Raw genomic sequence first — 18,252 nt, 5'->3', positions numbered from 1 at the left:
ATGAAGAAAAAATAAATAAAAGAAACTCGTTTGATCTCTTACCTGCCATTTACCGGTCTGAAAATTCAATCTTGCAGATCGGTTACCGTCAAACACTAAAAACAAATGAAAGAGACCAATTATAATGATAACAAATTGTTGTAAGTTAAACTCACTTGCCTGGAATGACATTATGACACCAACTGTTATACGAACTATCCTGCTTTTCCTAGACATATTCACATCGGCACACATACCAATAGTAAAGGTGTTAGTCCATAACACTGAACTTCGCCTTTGAATGACATTTAAATGTTCATTCTGTCGAATAATGGTCACCCAGGCCCATGACCAGTTTATGCATTTTCTCACCCTCAATAGAAATACTTCATCCGTATAAATGTTATCATAAAATTATAATATTACTGCAGTTTATAATATTGTGACGTCATCTATAGTACATCGATCACTTTATCACTGATCAATTAATTAGCCAATAAAACATCGAGCTCATGCTAACAGGAACGATTGCCGAAATTAAGTTAAGGAACAAAATAAAGTGTTTATTATTATCTTCGAAGAGAGAAAACATAATATCAGCGCGAGGTAATCATCATGTTTATTTCGAAATAGAAACAATTATGTCGCTTAACTTTGTTATACAATTGTGAATCTTTTGATTTAAATCGACGGTCGTCTCAGGGAATTAGACCTGCTTTAAAAAAGAAAAAAAACTTTTTGAGTTGATAAAGATTTCAGTGCTTTTCAATATTAAAGATTTCCATTCGCTTGGCAAAACATAAAAATTTGATAATTAACTATGAAGTTAAATGTGATTTGCTTTTTTTACATGCCCTTTGGATTTCAGCTGAAAGTGTCTGGTAAAAGAAATGTTGAGGATCGAATCAAATCCATTAATAGCTCTCTGAGTAATCTTCATTTGATAACAAATCTTTGTCGGTGTCTTAGTTTAATCTATTTCAATCTTTTTTTGTGGTAACGAGTGCTGACCAAATTCAATAATCTGTTTTTTGCTGTGACTCTACTGATTTGTTCTTTAGTCAGCTCAGTATTTAAATTCTTCAGCGACAACTAAGCCTTAAGGCGTATAAGCTTGACTTACTTTGCTTTACCATCAAACTACGTACTCACTACTTATAAACATGTTACGAGAAAACATGACCGGAGGAACATAAACATTGTAATAAACTTAATATGTGATAATTAACTCCGTGAAAACATTCTCCAACCCTTCAAGACTGTAAAAATAGGAAAATAACTATTTTGTAAAATTTTGAAATATAGTGGCAATTTCCAGGTTCAGGAGTTGTGAAAATGATAACATTGTTTGCTAAATGGTAACCACTTTTTTGCGCTTAGTTTACATCTTGTCAAAATGATAAGTTTTTCAATTACGTAAATTTGAAAGGAGTGTGCATAACCGGTTTCTTATTTCATTTTGAGGGTTTTGTTAATGTGGAGAACGATACATATTATACCTCTTTCCATGGATATGGTTAATCGTATAGGAAGGGGACCTATTGACGTTTTGACGAGAAATACTGAGAATGTGAAACCATTATTTCTTCCCTTTAACCATTACACGGATAGTTTATCGTCAAACCGTCAGTATGCCTAATGTACAAACGGTAATTTTCAGCAGTAGTTACCGATTAATAATATATTTAACTGGTCAAAGTAATGTTCTTTGTTAGCTTTCGTACTTATTTTTGAGCCTACGAATAAGCCCTCGTGATCTCCATATGTAGGTCCAATGAAGAAGGTTAGTCCGCTGCACTCCCAAGTATCATTCGACCTTAAATGTTATCATAATTTTAATATATAACTGGTGCAAGTTTCCCCTTTTGAATCAGTATTTGTACTGCTACGAGCAAATAAATGCTACGTTTACAGAAAATTTGCTAAGATCAAAAAAATTGATCGAGGGTAATGTCCAGTAGGGAATTATTATCAATAGGGAAAGCGAAGCGGAGTTGAGATCTTTGTTGTTATCTGTGGCTTTATACACGGAGGTGGAGAAGCTTTGCTATTCAGAGCTGTTAATTTATTGTTATTTACTAACACCAGACCACCGACGAATGGTCTCTAATTACTTACTCAACTACATTTATAACCAATACCTTTCACATTCCTTGATATCAAAGATGATGGAATCACTTCAAGTGGAACAGGGTCTGGCAGTTCAGCAACATAAACCCTGTGGAGAGAAGCAAAGTAATCATCATGTAAGGTATACTATTTACAAATAAAATCAATAAAAATAAACAAATGACGATAAACAGCAAATAATAAGTAGTCCACATAAATTAAACAAACATATTACAAAAACAAATTTGGTCAGAACTTATGTTTTTCTTATAAAAATCAATTTCGGGGTTTTAGCCACACTTTAAAGGAAGTATTTCCTGTTTGTGTATAGGTTTCATTGTTGTACCACTTTTACTTTTTGAGAAACAAACATAGTTTTCAAAAGTGGGAAGAACTGCCTAATCTAGTATACATACCATTATATCAGCTCATTAGATGCATATGACATGAACTTATACGTTTACAAGGTATTACAAACTTGTACGGTACAAATCATGTTTTATTTTATCCTTGTTTGTATGTCTGTTCTAACTTAACATATGGCTTGATTGTTAACACTTTCGGTAACGTAGAATACTTCATTTGACAAAAAGAACAGCAAATTGCTACGTAAGTTTGTAAAAAAACTGATTAAATGTAGACTGCACATCATTAGCTGCAAGTTTTGTTTTTAATTTTACACAGAAACACATATCGATGTTTCAATTTATACAAATTCAAAAAATGCAAAATCGCTTAACAAACTGTGACAGTTACTGAATGAGTCAAATTAATAACAAATACAGCAATATATGGACGACTAGGCCAACACCGAGTATTTTACATCATCTTTGTTTTGACCATAATCGAGGATTCACAGAGGAGGATCCTTTTTTAAACTAGACATAATTGAACTTGAAGCCAAGTGCATGGAAGCCCAGTAGTGATGTTATATGAGTATCTGTCAGTTTGAAATAGGCCCTAAGTGCATGACGTCATTGTGTGGATGTTGAAATGATCAGAAAGTTATGTCAGTCATACATGGTAATATAATCCATTGTTTTAACGTACTTTCAAGATTCATCCGACTTGAAAGTTTCGTTAGTAGATGGCAGCAGATATACGCAGTTTCCGTGCTCGCGGATATTAAAATAGTGACGTATTTTGAACACAATCAATATTAGTCTCCAAGGCAATGTGAATCGGTTAGATGTTCATCTGTGCCTGTTTGTCCCTTGTCACTATTTTGGAAACCGTATTGGACCATTAACAGTATACGTATCTTGTGATTTAATAATATACTTGGTTAGAGGAGTTAAATTGGCCAAATAATCCTTCCCTATTTCTCATTACAGAAGTGGACAGTATGGAACTAATATTGGTTACATATTTCTTTGTTTGAAATGTATTTGTTCAGATCAGAGGTTGATTACTTATGCCCGAATTCTTTTTCACCCCGGAGTGAGAGTGATTATAATAATAGGGTTATGTCATTTCTGTTGTTTAGGAGGACTGGTGGGTGGGGGAGGAGAGGGGAGGGGAGGATGGGAATTTAGTGATGGGACCAGTCCCAAATATCGGTACCGGGTACTCGTCTCAGCAGTTCAGTCGGTCCCAGGGTACCTGTTCATTACATATTCAACCTAAAACCCAGCTCGGCCGATAATATCGCAAAGTCATAATGTTATACCGTACGTATATATGCGACGCGTGCCTTCAGTCACGAAATGGTAAGACTGTAAAAAACTGTTCATTTAAGCAAATTAACATGCGAACTGATTTATACGGCAAGGCTACATAGTTATATTAAGTACTTATATATTAAGAATACTTCTTAAAATCAACACATTTTTTAATGTTTTATGAAAAAGGTTCGTTACTTGCAAGTGTATAACTTACCGTAAATCCTATTTACTCGTGAAAATGTGGTTTGAGAAACAACAATAACAGTATTTTTTAGCCACCAAAACTTCCTTACAAAAATGTAACAAAATAAAATAAAACTGTTAGCAAACTGCTTATCCACTAGAGAGCCTGTGTAATAGAATGTGTAAAAGTAAGTTGGCCTGACGTTTCGATCCTAGCAGGATCTTCTTCAGAGGCTAAATGACAAGTTACAGTAACAGAGGGGACAAAAACACGCACAGAAGACAGACAGGTTAATGAGCACAGTGAACACAATGAGATGGATGAAAGGGGATTATAAGTAGAAAGCAACAGGAGAAGAGGAGAGGAAGGAGATAAACTGTGGAGGGACAAAGAGAGGATTAAAGGCACAGGGTAAGGAATAAACTGGAGAGGGACAAAGACAGAAAGGTGTGAAGAAAAATGGAGGGGAAGAGAGCTGTGAGAAGAAGAGTGAAAGGGGGGGGGGGAGGGAGAAAGGGGAGAAGGAGTAGGGAACAGAGGAAAGTTAGTCATGTCCTTCCTGAATGTTCAGCCCATGAGGTTGAATGGTACGAAGGCGTTGCATCCAGAGCCTCTCTCTGCTGATTCGTACTAGGTCAGGACGGCTACCTAAGGATTCAATCCCCTGTAGGGACATGTCGTTAATGGTATGGTTGGGAAGGTTAAAATGTTCTCCAACTGGGGTCTCAGTCTTCATGGTGTTGACTGTGGATCTGTGACCATAGAATCGCTTCTTGAGGGTGGTTTTGGTTTCGCCAACATACTGGATGCCGCAAACTCTACAAGAGATCAGATAGATGACATTGGTGGTAGTGCAAGTGATGTGACCCTTAGTCTTGTGTGTGAGTTGCATGCTGTGGCTGGTGATGGAATTGGATTCAACAATGTGGTGGCTGCAGACGATGCATCTCGAAGTACGATCACATTTGAAGGTACCATGCTGAATGGGTGTGGGGTTAGAAGTTAGAGGTGGAACAGCAGCACGTACAAGAAGGTCTCGTAGGTTGCGTGGTCGTCTGTAGGCGATGATGGGTTTTTCAGGGACGGCTCGTTGGAGTCTATCTGAAGTGAGGAGAATGTTGTGGTTGTTAGAGGTGATTTTCTGAAGGGGAGGAAGATTAGGGTGGAAAGTAACAACCAGGGGCAGCTTGTTGTCGCAATCTCGTCCCTTTTTGTCCTTCACTGCCAAAGTAGATGATCTGGAAAGGGAGCGGACTCTCTGAATGGCTTCACGCACCCTTCTGGCACTATGGCCCCTGGCAATAAGGTGTTTTTCCAAAGCATCTGTATGGCGAATGAAAGAGGAATTGTTAGAGCAAATGCGACGAAGACGAAGGGCTTGACTGTAGGCAATTCCAGACTTGCAGTGACGGGGATGGCAGCTTGAAGAATGGAGATACTGGTGTGTGTCTGTGGGCTTGGTGTATAAGTCTGTAGAGAGAGAACCGTGTTCCTTGCGAACAGTCACATCGAGAAAGTTAACCTGTTGGTGAGAGTAATCAGAGGTGAATTTGATGGTGCTGTGGAAAGAATTGATGTGATGGATGAAGGTGAGCAGGCTATCCTCATCACTGGTCCAAATGAAGAAGATGTCATCAATGTAGCGCCACCAGATAAGGGGACGGCAGGGAGCCGTACTGAGCATGCGTTCTTCAAGGCTAGACATAAACAGACATGCAAAGGAAGGAGCCATCCTGGTTCCCATGGCAGTCCCGTGTCTTTGAAGGTAATGCTTGTCCATGAACGTGAAGTTGTTTTTGGTGAGAACCTGTTGCATGAGAGCTTTGATGTCAGAGATGGGTGGACAAGGGTGGACCTTCTTAGACAGGGCTGCACACGTGGCTGCGATACCTTCAGCATGAGGGATGTTAGTGTACAGAGAAGTGACGTCGAAAGTACCGATGATGGCTGTACTGGGGATTTGGTTTTTGATATCTTCAAGTTTCCTGAGGAAATCACATCAATTCAAAACCACCCTCAAGAAGCGATTCTATGGTCACAGATCCACAGTCAACACCATGAAGACTGAGACCCCAGTTGGAGAACATTTTAACCTTCCCAACCATACCATTAACGACATGTCCCTACAGGGGATTGAATCCTTAGGTAGCCGTCCTGACCTAGTACGAATCAGCAGAGAGAGGCTCTGGATGCAACGCCTTCGTACCATTCAACCTCATGGGCTGAACATTCAGGAAGGACATGACTAACTTTCCTCTGTTCCCTACTCCTTCTCCCCTTTCTCCCTCCCCCCCCCCTTTCACTCTTCTTCTCACAGCTCTCTTCCCCTCCATTTTTCTTCACACCTTTCTGTCTTTGTCCCTCTCCAGTTTATTCCTTACCCTGTGCCTTTAATCCTCTCTTTGTCCCTCCACAGTTTATCTCCTTCCTCTCCTCTTCTCCTGTTGCTTTCTACTTATAATCCCCTTTCATCCATCTCATTGTGTTCACTGTGCTCATTAACCTGTCTGTCTTCTGTGCGTGTTTTTGTCCCCTCTGTTACTGTAACTTGTCATTTAGCCTCTGAAGAAGATCCTGCTAGGATCGAAACGTCAGGCCAACTTACTTTTACACAAAAATGTAACAACAACGCGGTATTAATCTTGAGCAAGGCCTGTTCTTACTTTCCTCTGCGGTACTATGGCTAGCGCTCCAGGTCGCGGCTATTGATAGATTAGTTGGAAACTCCGTAGAAACTGTAATATCAATCACACTTTATGATTAAATGTTGTCCATTGTATAGTTACAAGTCAATCAGATGTTGTTTGATTCTTTTAAGCATGGAAAGATTCTATTAATTTTGTTGTGCGACCGTTCCACTAAATTAAACGGAGGGGGGGGGGGGGTAGGAGCAGGGGCGGACTGGGTCTTAAATCTGCCCGGGCATTTTTCACCTAGATCGGCCCATTATTCATTGATATGTTACTTACATAGTGATCGCCGTCCTAGGGGAGGGGTGTAAATGGAGGTGTTGTCCCCCTCCCCATTGAGATTTTGTTGGAGTTAAGGAATGCCTAGATGCAAAATGGTGCTTTAATTATCAATTTTGTAGGTTACAATGATCCTTTAAAAAGAAAGACAAAAACAATCATTTTCCAGAAGCAACACTTGATTAAACTGAGAAAAGTTGAAACGTAAACAAAACAGACAAAAATATATGTTTAAGACTGGATTTTATTTAGTTTTTCAAGCATTGTGTGACAACTCGTTTGAAAAAAATGGGAGAAAAACCTAAATAAAATCCACTAAAACATATACGTTCAATAACACGAGTACATGTCATGTCTATAAATAGGAGCCACACAGTTCGCTGCTTCTGTCAACCACACCATCAATGATTTTTTTAGTGTCAAGTTTGGCCAAGATCCTTTTTATTCCACAGACATCAACATGAACGCCTCAAGATGTTCTTGTGTCATTGTACAAACACCATACAGATTTTTTTTGGTCAGTTTTATTCATACATAATCTCTCATGACTTAGCTACTGAGTGATATCCAAATAATCTAATAAGATTTTACCTTCTCTTACTTCGTTTTCTGGAGGACGAGGTGCAGATTAATAAAATGTGTATTCTCTGTTATGTATATGTCATAATGCATTGTTCACCGTACTTGTATATCTTGTCGTAAAAATATTAGGAAGGACGGGTTGCCAATAGCACTTTTGTTACGAATTAAAAGCCGAACTAACAGGGTGACTTCATGAGCTGATTCCCACAGTTAAAAATATTTTTTTTCACACAGCCCGTCTGTATTCTATTAACTACTGTGAAATGGGCTGTAATTTTTATCAGGCTCCCCAGCCCATCGGCCCACCGGGCCTTGCCCAAATGCCCGTGTGGCCAGTCCGCCGCTGGGTAGGAGTCAACTTATGAGCGTAAGAGTCCCGTTCGCCCAAAAATAAATACTACACAAACTTACTAATGAATTACAATGTATTAAGGAATTTTTAAGGGACTAAGAATGGTTTGGTAACAGTTCAATCATTATAACTCTACAACTATTCTGTTTGTAGTGCACATTAGTCTATAGTGTCCGACTGATAATCGGTTAGATAATTGGCATCGGCAAAATCAATTGTCTATACAAATAATGAATGGTTATGAGTGCCATAGTGCAAATATTTTATGAGTTGAAAGATGGAATGTTCCATTCAACGAGGCGCAGCCGAGTTGAATGGAACAAATTACATCTTTCAACGAATGAAATATTTGCACTATTGCATGAATGGAAACCATTCATTATTTGTTTTATACAACATGTTATATTAAGATGGGTAAAATGCACTCATGCAACAGATTGTTTTGAACAGACAGGTTTCTCTGCTCTCTTACCATTGAAAAAAAGTGCTACCAAAAAAGTATAAGCCATGGTTCTATTTCATAGAGTGGAATAGAGCGGATTTTGCATGCAATCAACGAGCAATTGACCAATCAAATGACCAGAATACAATTAGGTGTTGTATAAAACCGACTATTACGTTCCACATAAAGGATTGTATTTTTCCGCGCTTTGTAGTCACCCCAACAACAACGGGAGAAAAATGTAGATCATTCGATTCAACGCTATTCATAGCCGGGGAAGGTGCGCTAATCTACCGTGTAACGATATAGCAAGTCCCTCACGCGAGTTTGTACTAATGCTGTTCGATATACTATCCAGCTTTGGCAGTTAACATCATACAGTATACCCGCGATAAGCTTAGGGTGACGACGTAATTCTTTTCTTTTTTCACTTCACTTCTTGCATCTTACAAAACCTCCTGTTATCATGTTTAACGATTGATAAGAAAGATTTATTGTCTCGACTAAATATAAAAACCAAATCAATATACTTTTGAACCACTTTGGCCGTTTCACTGTAGGTGAAAACTGGAAAATGAAAACAATAACATTCGGCTTTGTTCATTGTGAGTTCTACGTTCATTAGGCTAGTCTGGCTAGAGAACGGTTGGGCTTCACAACTTTTCAGTTTGAAAATTCGGCCAAGATTTTACAAATTGCATAACTAGATGAAAATCAAGGCCCCAAATACTCCTAAAAATCCCTAAACATGTTTGGCGACAGTCCTCAGTAGTTATACTTCATCACAGTATTTTGTGATTAGGCAAACATTCTTACGCAAATTTTTGCGAACAACCCGAAGCTACTTTTTTCCTACCCGCATGTACCATACGTGCTAAAATGAAATCCTTTCAGTAACTAAACACCTTACCGCAACCGACTAAAAGCAAGTCTGATTTCCAGCGACACGCGCGACAAAGTCAATGGGACTTCAGTGTGTGACTTCTCCCACATGTAGTTAAGTCAATGGAGAAGCGCCATTGACTTATGGTGTATTATCGTTTGAAACAACGTTCGATCGGAAGTTTAACCTTGCAGATGGCAATTATTGAAAACTTGAAGCAAACGTTCGGGATTGTTATATTTTTCATAACAAAAGAAAACTTTTAACAAACTTTTTATCCACTAAAGGGCCTGCATTAGAATATGTGTTAAAGTAAGTTGGCCGGACGTTTCGATCCTGCTAGGATCGAAACGTCTGGCCACCTTACTTTTACACATTATTTTTCATATCAGATTATATATTTAGCTAACGAAATAACGAAAATTTTATTTCGTGTGATATACTTTTCACTTTATTTACGTTGGAGATGCAACACTGATAATGGTTATAATACCTGTTGTAAAAGCTGTCCCAAACTTCTTCTTTTTCATTTCGTAGTAGCCAATGGCTACTATTTTCCCCCTTCTGTAGTCTGTACAGCACTTTCATTAAGGGGTGTGAAGACTCGCGCATAAAGAAACGTCTCATGCCGGTAATCTGACCTAGTTTCGAATAGGGTGTAACAGAAGTGTTATACACCACCATCGATCCCAGAAAATACACACACAGCTTGCTACCGTCGGTAATTAGACACTAGTGTACAGTCAATACAAACAGCTATGGCCAATACCCACAACACAGTGTACATAGCAGTGACGGACATCTCAAGTCTAGATACAAGATAGCAAGGTATCACGTTTTATTACTGTCTGCATTTTGTAGCGACAAGAAAAAAACTTCACTTGCAAGCAACGGCAAGTTAACTTTTTCAGAGCGGTTTGGGGCGAGCGAGTAGCTTAGATGTGTTGTGGCGGGATTGCAATATTGCAACTCCTCGTTATAAACGTACAACGCCCCATATATGAATTACAGTGGTCGATACCTGCTCCATTAATCTTTACTGTAAAACGTTAAGCCGTTCGTTTACATCTTGATTGTTTTTGGCCTAGAAGTTGGTAATCATGCATAACACTAATTCATACTTAAGGCAGTTCCACGAAAATGAGGAAATAATCGGTAATCGGCCATTTGTCACAGGAACTAGTTGGTAATCGGTATTACCGATTATCATATAATCGGTTGAACCCGAGTTTTACGGAAAAATACCACTTAATACCGCCCTGCATAGCAGTTAATCATTCTTCGAACGACACCGTAGTAGCTACACAAAAGTAACCGTCGTAGCGTATTGAAACAGAGGGGAAATGGAGGGCGATCAATAAAATTACCAAGTCAACTGTGTTGTGGTGCGAATACGTTCAAACTGAACGTGTGTTAATGTAATTGGAGCATGCGAATTTCACTGTTATTGTCATACGCGAGGAACATAAGAAGCCGCAAAACCATGTGACAAAATATACAATTCCTACAATCGAAGCTGAGGGCTCAATTAATCAAAATTACAGTATGAAATGTATCCCGAAAGGTAATGGCGGCGGTATCGGTCCTACCTGTACAGAGCCGTATATAGTGATGGCCAGTGAGCGCTGAAATATCTCGACCAATCAGAAATCGTTATAGTTGGCCAAACTCTCTCTCTATACGGCTCTGTACCTGTACCCGCGTCATATTTTTCATGGGGTTCTACTCGTAATGAAATATACACGTTTGAGTAGTCGAATGGGAACTTTATTTCAGAATACGTGTGTTCCTTTATACGTCTTCTACCGTGCAAGCAGTTATTTTCGTTATAGATATATTTTAACTTTTGTTTTTATTTATAGGCAACTTACGTTTAAACATGAAAACATGATGGTACTAACCTTAAACGTTACCCATTTTAACATTTGGTACTAACCTTACCCAGGTACATGTACTATTGTACAGGGGGTTAACAATTTCTGTATTAAACACAACAGTTTAACATTTAAAGGCATTAACTACATCATATTTTCAACAGTTACTAATTTAATAGTACCAATTTTCAATTTTAATGTTCCTTTGATGATAACTTCATTCAACCTGTTGAATGTTTTTTTTTCAAACATGGATAAACAGTGCCAGACCCTACGGTTATTTTAGCAACCTTCTGAAAAATGACGGTCTAGCCGTCGCTGATCAAATAACGAAGTGTCGAGTACAGCATTTCTAAATGTTACCGTGTTGGGCGAATCCAACCGTAATAGTAACTACCGACTTTGCGTTATGCATGAATTGCCGACTTTGCAATCCACGACCCCTCTCACAATTTTGCAAGGTCGATATAAGAGCGTCTCCATAGTTTGGAGTGGTTGTTACACTTGGTTCATTGAAGCCGATTTCCATGCAGGGTGGGGGGGGGGGGGGGGTGGGTCCTTCAGTAAATACAAGTTTAGCCGTGAAATAGTGCATTCTGGCCGAGGCATAGTTAGGTCTATAAATTCGGCCTATAATAAGGTCACTTTACACACGCATGGTTATGCTAATAAATACACTTTTTGTGGGGTTCAACAATGTTGCGGTACGCTCACACAGCCCCTAGATCCGCGTCTGATGTCAAATACTTAACATATTATAAATTATATCATCACTGGGGATTATTATTCAACCAAGGTCCATGACTGAAAATGGCGGTTTGGTTACATATTTCACTCATTGTGCAATAAACATAATAAAGATACAAAAACCATACAAATATAAGTTAGAGAACATTATATCAAAATGGCTGCATCCTTCCCAAATTAATGGAGTACATTATATAAGAGCGCTTTATTAGGAGAATTAGTAGAAAACTAATTGTTATATTCTTACCACTTGATTAATTTCAGTGTAGCACGTTTACACCTTTTAATGCCATGACAACCATCCAGTCGTACTAGACACGTGACATTCATCGGTACTGAAATCAATCAACACTAGTACACTGGCTCGTGTCATATCTATTATTATGCTAAATAGGTCTTTACAGTAGCTCCAGGTGTTTCACCCTTCATCTTAACTTCGGTTATTTTGTCTGAGAATTTCTTTATTGAATCAATGGTTTCTCTTTTAATGTATTGTGATTGACACAGACTAAAAGCTACATGTATAGGGTCGCTAATATCTCTGTACTGCTAAAGAACAGCAGATTTGGCTTACGTTGTTATACACGAACACGTGTGTTGTGTATATTTTACTGTGTAGAAAAGTAACGTTATGGAATTTACGGGGATTTTTAATTGTTCCATTAGATCTTTCTCTAAGAACTGAATAAATTTAAGAATATTCTGTGATGGTCATGTTTTGTGTAAAATATAAAACGACTTGAATAGTTATAATTGTACAATGAGAACGTTTGTAGAATCTATCTAACGCAATAATTTTGTTATCTTTTCTGGTCTTTTATGCTAAATGGTATTGTAATGAACTAAATGTGGGAACTGAGAGAAGAAAAGTTTCATGTTATATAGACGTTCTCGGTTGGAAGTTAACATGGGATATCGTTATTACATAGAGAAAGAATATTTTAATATTTAAGTTAGAAAACGTATGGTTTTTGTAGTGCATGCTATACATGTCGTTGTGTTAGTGTGTCTCGTGCTTCGGGTTTGGTATTTACAGTGGAACGATATGCACCAAACGTAGCTGACCAACCTAGCAAATAAACTCACGGGTAGCAATTTCAAAAGTGCAATTATCGTTCATGTCATAATAAGAGCGGATTGGAGGTGATGTCAATTGGGGGGGGGGGGGAGGGGTGGAAAGTGAAAGGGCTGTGGGCGGGGTAGGGGTGGAGATTAAGATTGGCTAAAAGGCAATGAGTAATATATTACGCTGTGCGTAAACACTTAAAATTTGATAAGGTTTGTTAGAATGAGAAAATAAATATATTCAAGTAGTAGCGATGCACGAGTGTCTATTTGTATAACTAGATGTATACAATAGTATTTAATATTAGAGCTGGTGGTGATTCTAAACCAGCGAGAGTATCAGAAAGATGATCAGATACGGTTAGAGTTGGTTTAAGAATCAAAGAGGAATGAGGGGTACAAAAGGGTCACGCGCTGCGATAGGTGGACGGAGGGGGTGTGGAGGGGGGGAGAGGGGATTTGACGTTTGTGTATAGTCTACGCGGGCGGAAATTTACATGCCTCACGATTTCAAGAAAGTGTAAATTACTGCAAAAGACTTTGCATGTTGTGATACATACTAAATATTACTTAAGCAATAATCAAGTCTTATTTCGTCGTTGTATACGTGGTTTTATATAAAAATACTGTACGAATCTTACCTAGGAAACTGTCCAATGTTGATATTCGAATCTGGGTTTTTAATGAAAAGTTCTACTTGTAACGCAGTGATATGATTATTTATTTATTTCATTGTGAAAGTTTAGAGTTTAAAATAATATTTTTTATTAAAAATTCTGTATATTAAACTTCTTTATCAGTAGTCTTTTTAATCAATATTTACATTTTTCCCAATAATTTTTTGTAACAACTATATTTACAATTATCCGTATATTGATTAATGGATTTTTTCTTGTTAATACTTTTCTATGACTTTAAAATTACTTTCATATTGACTTATTGATTACAGATTGTTTCTTGAAAATAATTTAAACATTTTGTTGAGTTTTCTTCTTAAACCTTTGATAAATTAATACCACAAAGACTTTCTAATATCAATATTTATATTTTTGTCTTCTATTTTTTATTTATTTTTAATATTTCTACTATTCATTTATTTTTGATTGTAAATAATTATTTTTAATTAGTAAACACTTAACTTTTTCTTGAGTTGTCAGTGAGAAAGTTTAATATAAACTTACATTTTTATTGAATTCATTTTGAATCAATATTTCCATTTTTATTTTGGTCTAAAAATCTTTTCTAAATATATATTCTTCACATTTGTTCACTCTTTTTAGTTTTGAATTGGGAGTTTTAAGTTATTATTCCCAAAACTTAAAATAAAACAGTTAAAATGGTCACAACTTTCATCAGAATTAACTCAAATCCGATTGCGTTTGTTTTCTCTCCTATTTTGTATCCAAATTAACAATTTGTCACATTAAGACTCACCCCTTCATAAAAAATAAGATAAATTACGACAAGAACACCGCTATAATCCCTTAACTCACCCCGGGCCAACACCGATTTTAATAATCCCCAAATTAATCCATTTAATCTTGTTTCATTTATCGAAACATCTTACATATTTCCTTTAACGATGGCCTAATTTCTTCAAATAAATCCTCTAAAACTAATTAAATCCAATCCTTGACATTAAAATACAGCAGATTTTACATTCTATACTGTTAGTTTAATGATGATAACTTTTATTAATTAAATTAATTTCCTGTTTAACTGTTATGATGATTCTAACATCTACACCGGAATACTTACTCCAGCTCCTTCAAGCTTGTACACTGTGAGGAGTAAAACAAGATGGCCGCCAACTCTTCATTAGTTAGTCTCCTGTCTCTGTCTTGGATCCACAGCTCCTGGAGAGAACTCAGGATAGAGAGAGAGAGACCAGACTTAAGGATAAGGTTCAGACCAGACTCATCAACTCTAGGAGAGCAGGCCTCTAGCCACACACGGAAGATAGGAATCTAGAATGAAAGAATAGAGTTACTGATTAATAGAGTAGATACAGATAAATAGATTGGATTAGGTTACGATTAGAATCATTATTAGGATGTTTATAAATGATAAAAAAATAAATAAATAAAATGGAAGAGATTACAAGCGATGAATTCTACGGACGTTTAAGGTTGTGTTTATGTAATTTTGTATGTAGGAATGAATTAAGTGAACGGAAATTAAAGTCGTTGATTTTGAAAGAGTTTATAAACTAGAAACAGGAATAAATGTATTATTGTAATAAAGAAAAATGGAGTAGGAGTTTTGAAACACAAAATTATTACGTCTATTTGATGGGTAAAAACTAAAAATATGTAGCCTAGAATAACAAATGTAGACAAAAATATTTGGTCGTAGATAGAATAGTAAGAAAATTTGTATTTATTTAATTTTTAGTTTAATTGAGAGAGGGGTACTAAGTTTGATAAATAAACCTACATAATTAGGTATGGATTATATAGTTTAATAATTAACAAATACGACTTTTAAAAAGAGTCATTTAGAATTTAAATCTATTTATATTTAAAGCAAGACTGACAGCATCATTATTGCAGAAGGAATTATTCCAATGATTTATAGGATATTATATGTATTGTTCATTTAGTTTTCTATCAGGAAATATCAATGAAAATTATCAGCAGGACTTAACTAATTTGATAAACTTTTATGAGGAGAATGAGTATAAAGTTAATGAAAACGTTACAAATGAAACTAATTTTGTTTCAAGATTTTGAAGGATATTATTTTAGATTAAATCTTTCATTAATTAAAAACCTAATATTCACTATTGATAATCTTGAGATTTATTAATGTTCTATTTGAGAGAGCAAATAATGATAGATTGAATTTAGTTTCAACTTTGTTGATTTGAAATAACTTTACCTCTAATAAATAGACAAAGATAATTGTTTTATAAAGATAACAAGATCTCCTTCTTGTTTTCGTTTGCTTTAATTTTTATTTTGAAGAAAGATTTGAAGTGATGATCTTTAAAGAGAATTTTGAAAACTACTAATTAGGTTGGTTACACAAAGTCAAAGTTAAAAAAAACTTTGTAGGTTTTAGGTTATCAATTCTATTTTAAGCATATGGAGTGACTTTTTGTCATTTTTCTTAGTAATAGGTCTACTATCTCTTGACATCAGAAGGTTGGAGGAATAATTTACAATATTTACTTAATTCAAGCATTTCAACTTTTGGCACTAGCTATAAAGAAGCTACTTTTAATATTCATAAACAGGTTGACCATGTAGTTTAACTTGATATCCTTTGTAATCCTGTTGAATGTTTTAGCCTACCAAAGATACATTCCATTAACATAGCTGCAGTGTTGGTTTCACTAAGAAAAACGCAGGCCTTATATGCAGCCATTTTAGCGGAAGAAATGCTCACTGTTTGCTTGTGAAAAAGAGTTTGGTCGAATTTCACTTTTATTTGGTTTTCTTTGGAACTGACATCGTACTTAATTTTAGTGGTGAAAAAATACACACACGGTTCTGTCATTAGCCAGAACAAGTTACATAGAAGGTGGCGCAATTTTCAAATTAGTGATTCATTCAATGCAATTTAAAGAAAAGTGATGGCGCATTTTCAAATTAAATGTTTATGCAAAACAAACGTCTCAGCGTTATTTGCTAACTTGACATAATTGTAAAGCTATTTATTTTTTCTAATTAAATTCAATGCATCGTGCTTCCTGACAAAACCTGTGTATGATACCTATTTCACTAATACTGCTTTTGATATTTTTTATTCAATGGGAGTATTATTTTGGATGCGGTTGTGACAGATGATATTGGATAGTTTAAGTCCTTATGGTTGTTTCGAATTTGCCTCTAAAGTTGCAATTAACGAAATATCTTCCGGTGATGATAGATTGAAAGAGGGGAAGGAAACCTCTCTTCTTAAACTATCTTCATAATTATCTGATAAACTGACTTCCTAGAACATAGTATTAGTCCATTACATAGACCTGAGTATAGCTTCGTGAAAGTTTGTTCAGTGTTATTTTATGACGAATATCACACGGCTTTTGAAATGTTATCACAGGTTAGGCTAGACCTATTGTGCTGTTTATGAAATCATAATTAATACTATAGCAAACTTGTTTATGTTTTCATTGTAATTAGAAGTGCCCCATTAATTTTCGTTTATATAAAAAATACATCTTTTAAAGTTTGCTTTTCATCTTCTTTGCATTTTCTATTTGAATTTTTGTTTGTAAAACAATATCGACCACATTATGTGTTTTTGGCAAATTTCAGTTCATTTTTGAGGAAAGGTCATCAGGTTCTAAATTTGTGACAAGTCGGTCCTTAACATTAACTGTTTCTATTCTTATGTAAAGAGTTCTAACTCATTGAGATATAATCTGACATTGGGTAAAATCTTCCTTAGGCTAGGCTACATCTCAATTGTAATTGTCCTTGGCCTATAGCCTGTCATTCAATAGCTCTAGGCATAGATCTTAGTTAAACTACCAAGCATATACTACTATATGTACCTTTACCTTCAAAATATCTTACCATTAAACAAACGATTCTCTTAGCTAATTACTTTTTCTCCAATATTTAAATCGCGATTGTTTACACAAAAGTGAATGAAACGACGACAAACTCCGACAAAGAATATCAACTGGCCCAACGACCAATGTAACACTGAATAACGATCGACTGCAGTGCTGGTATGTATTTCATTATTACTGTATAAACAGATCCACCTGTACAGGTGTTCCTACATTGTCTGAATCTCTTTGGCGCCAAATATTTCTTCTTCGCACGACATTGCTGAAGTATTACAAGTAAAACTATGAATATGCATCAGACGTGTTACGCCATATAAGACCGCGAACTTTATGTATCAAGCTAAGTATATTGTTATCTCATTGGATAATTTGGTGTCGTGTGGTCACTACCATATCGTCGGTAGGCCTACATGCAAGAAACGTAAAGGAGATAAAATCTCATTCGACGGTTTTACGCAAAGCCTGTATGTCAGTGGCGGCGCCAGAAATTACCGGAGGGGGGGGAGGGGTAAGCAAACAGTGTGAGGTGAAAAATACGCACCTGTACAAGGTGCACTTTGCGGGAAAATTTAGGGGCTATGGAACATATTTAACCCCCCCCCCCAATCAAAACTTCATTGGTTAACCAAAATTGAATTGATGAATATTTTAATGTCATATAACCAGCGTCGTCATTTCACCAAATTTCAAGAAGGATGTTGATTTTTTCGAAACCGACTTACAGTCTGTGGCTATCTGGATAATGGTCGAAAAATAAGGGCTAAGCGTTCTCAAATATTCCTTGTTCCTTCGTTGCTAGTTTAAAACACAAATTACATGGGGGAGGGATTTCAGTTTCTATGGTATTAATTTCAAAGCAACGGCGGGATCCGGTAGGGGC

General features: G+C 36.4%; 1 protein-coding gene across 6 annotated transcripts in view; it reads right to left on the bottom strand.

Annotated features, from left to right (window-relative positions):
- LOC139963439 (NLR family CARD domain-containing protein 4-like) overlaps positions 1–18,252 on the bottom strand; it is a 104,378-nt gene that overhangs the window by 78,797 nt on the left and 7,329 nt on the right. For all 6 annotated transcript variants that reach the window (XM_071964204.1, XM_071964203.1, XM_071964202.1 and 3 more), the window contains exons 4-6: positions 14,609–14,817; positions 2,121–2,197; positions 43–95 (exon numbers count right to left, since the gene is read on the bottom strand). In XM_071964204.1, the coding sequence (XP_071820305.1) occupies positions 43–95; positions 2,121–2,197; positions 14,609–14,817 (339 nt within the window). The remainder of the gene's footprint in view (positions 1–42; positions 96–2,120; positions 2,198–14,608; positions 14,818–18,252) is intronic.

This window comes from Apostichopus japonicus, chromosome 22, assembly GCF_037975245.1.
Source record: "Apostichopus japonicus isolate 1M-3 chromosome 22, ASM3797524v1, whole genome shotgun sequence".
NCBI classification, from domain to species: domain Eukaryota; kingdom Metazoa; phylum Echinodermata; class Holothuroidea; order Aspidochirotida; family Stichopodidae; genus Apostichopus; species Apostichopus japonicus.
Note: the sequence above shows the minus strand (reverse complement) of the source record. Positions and strands in the feature narration are given on the sequence as shown.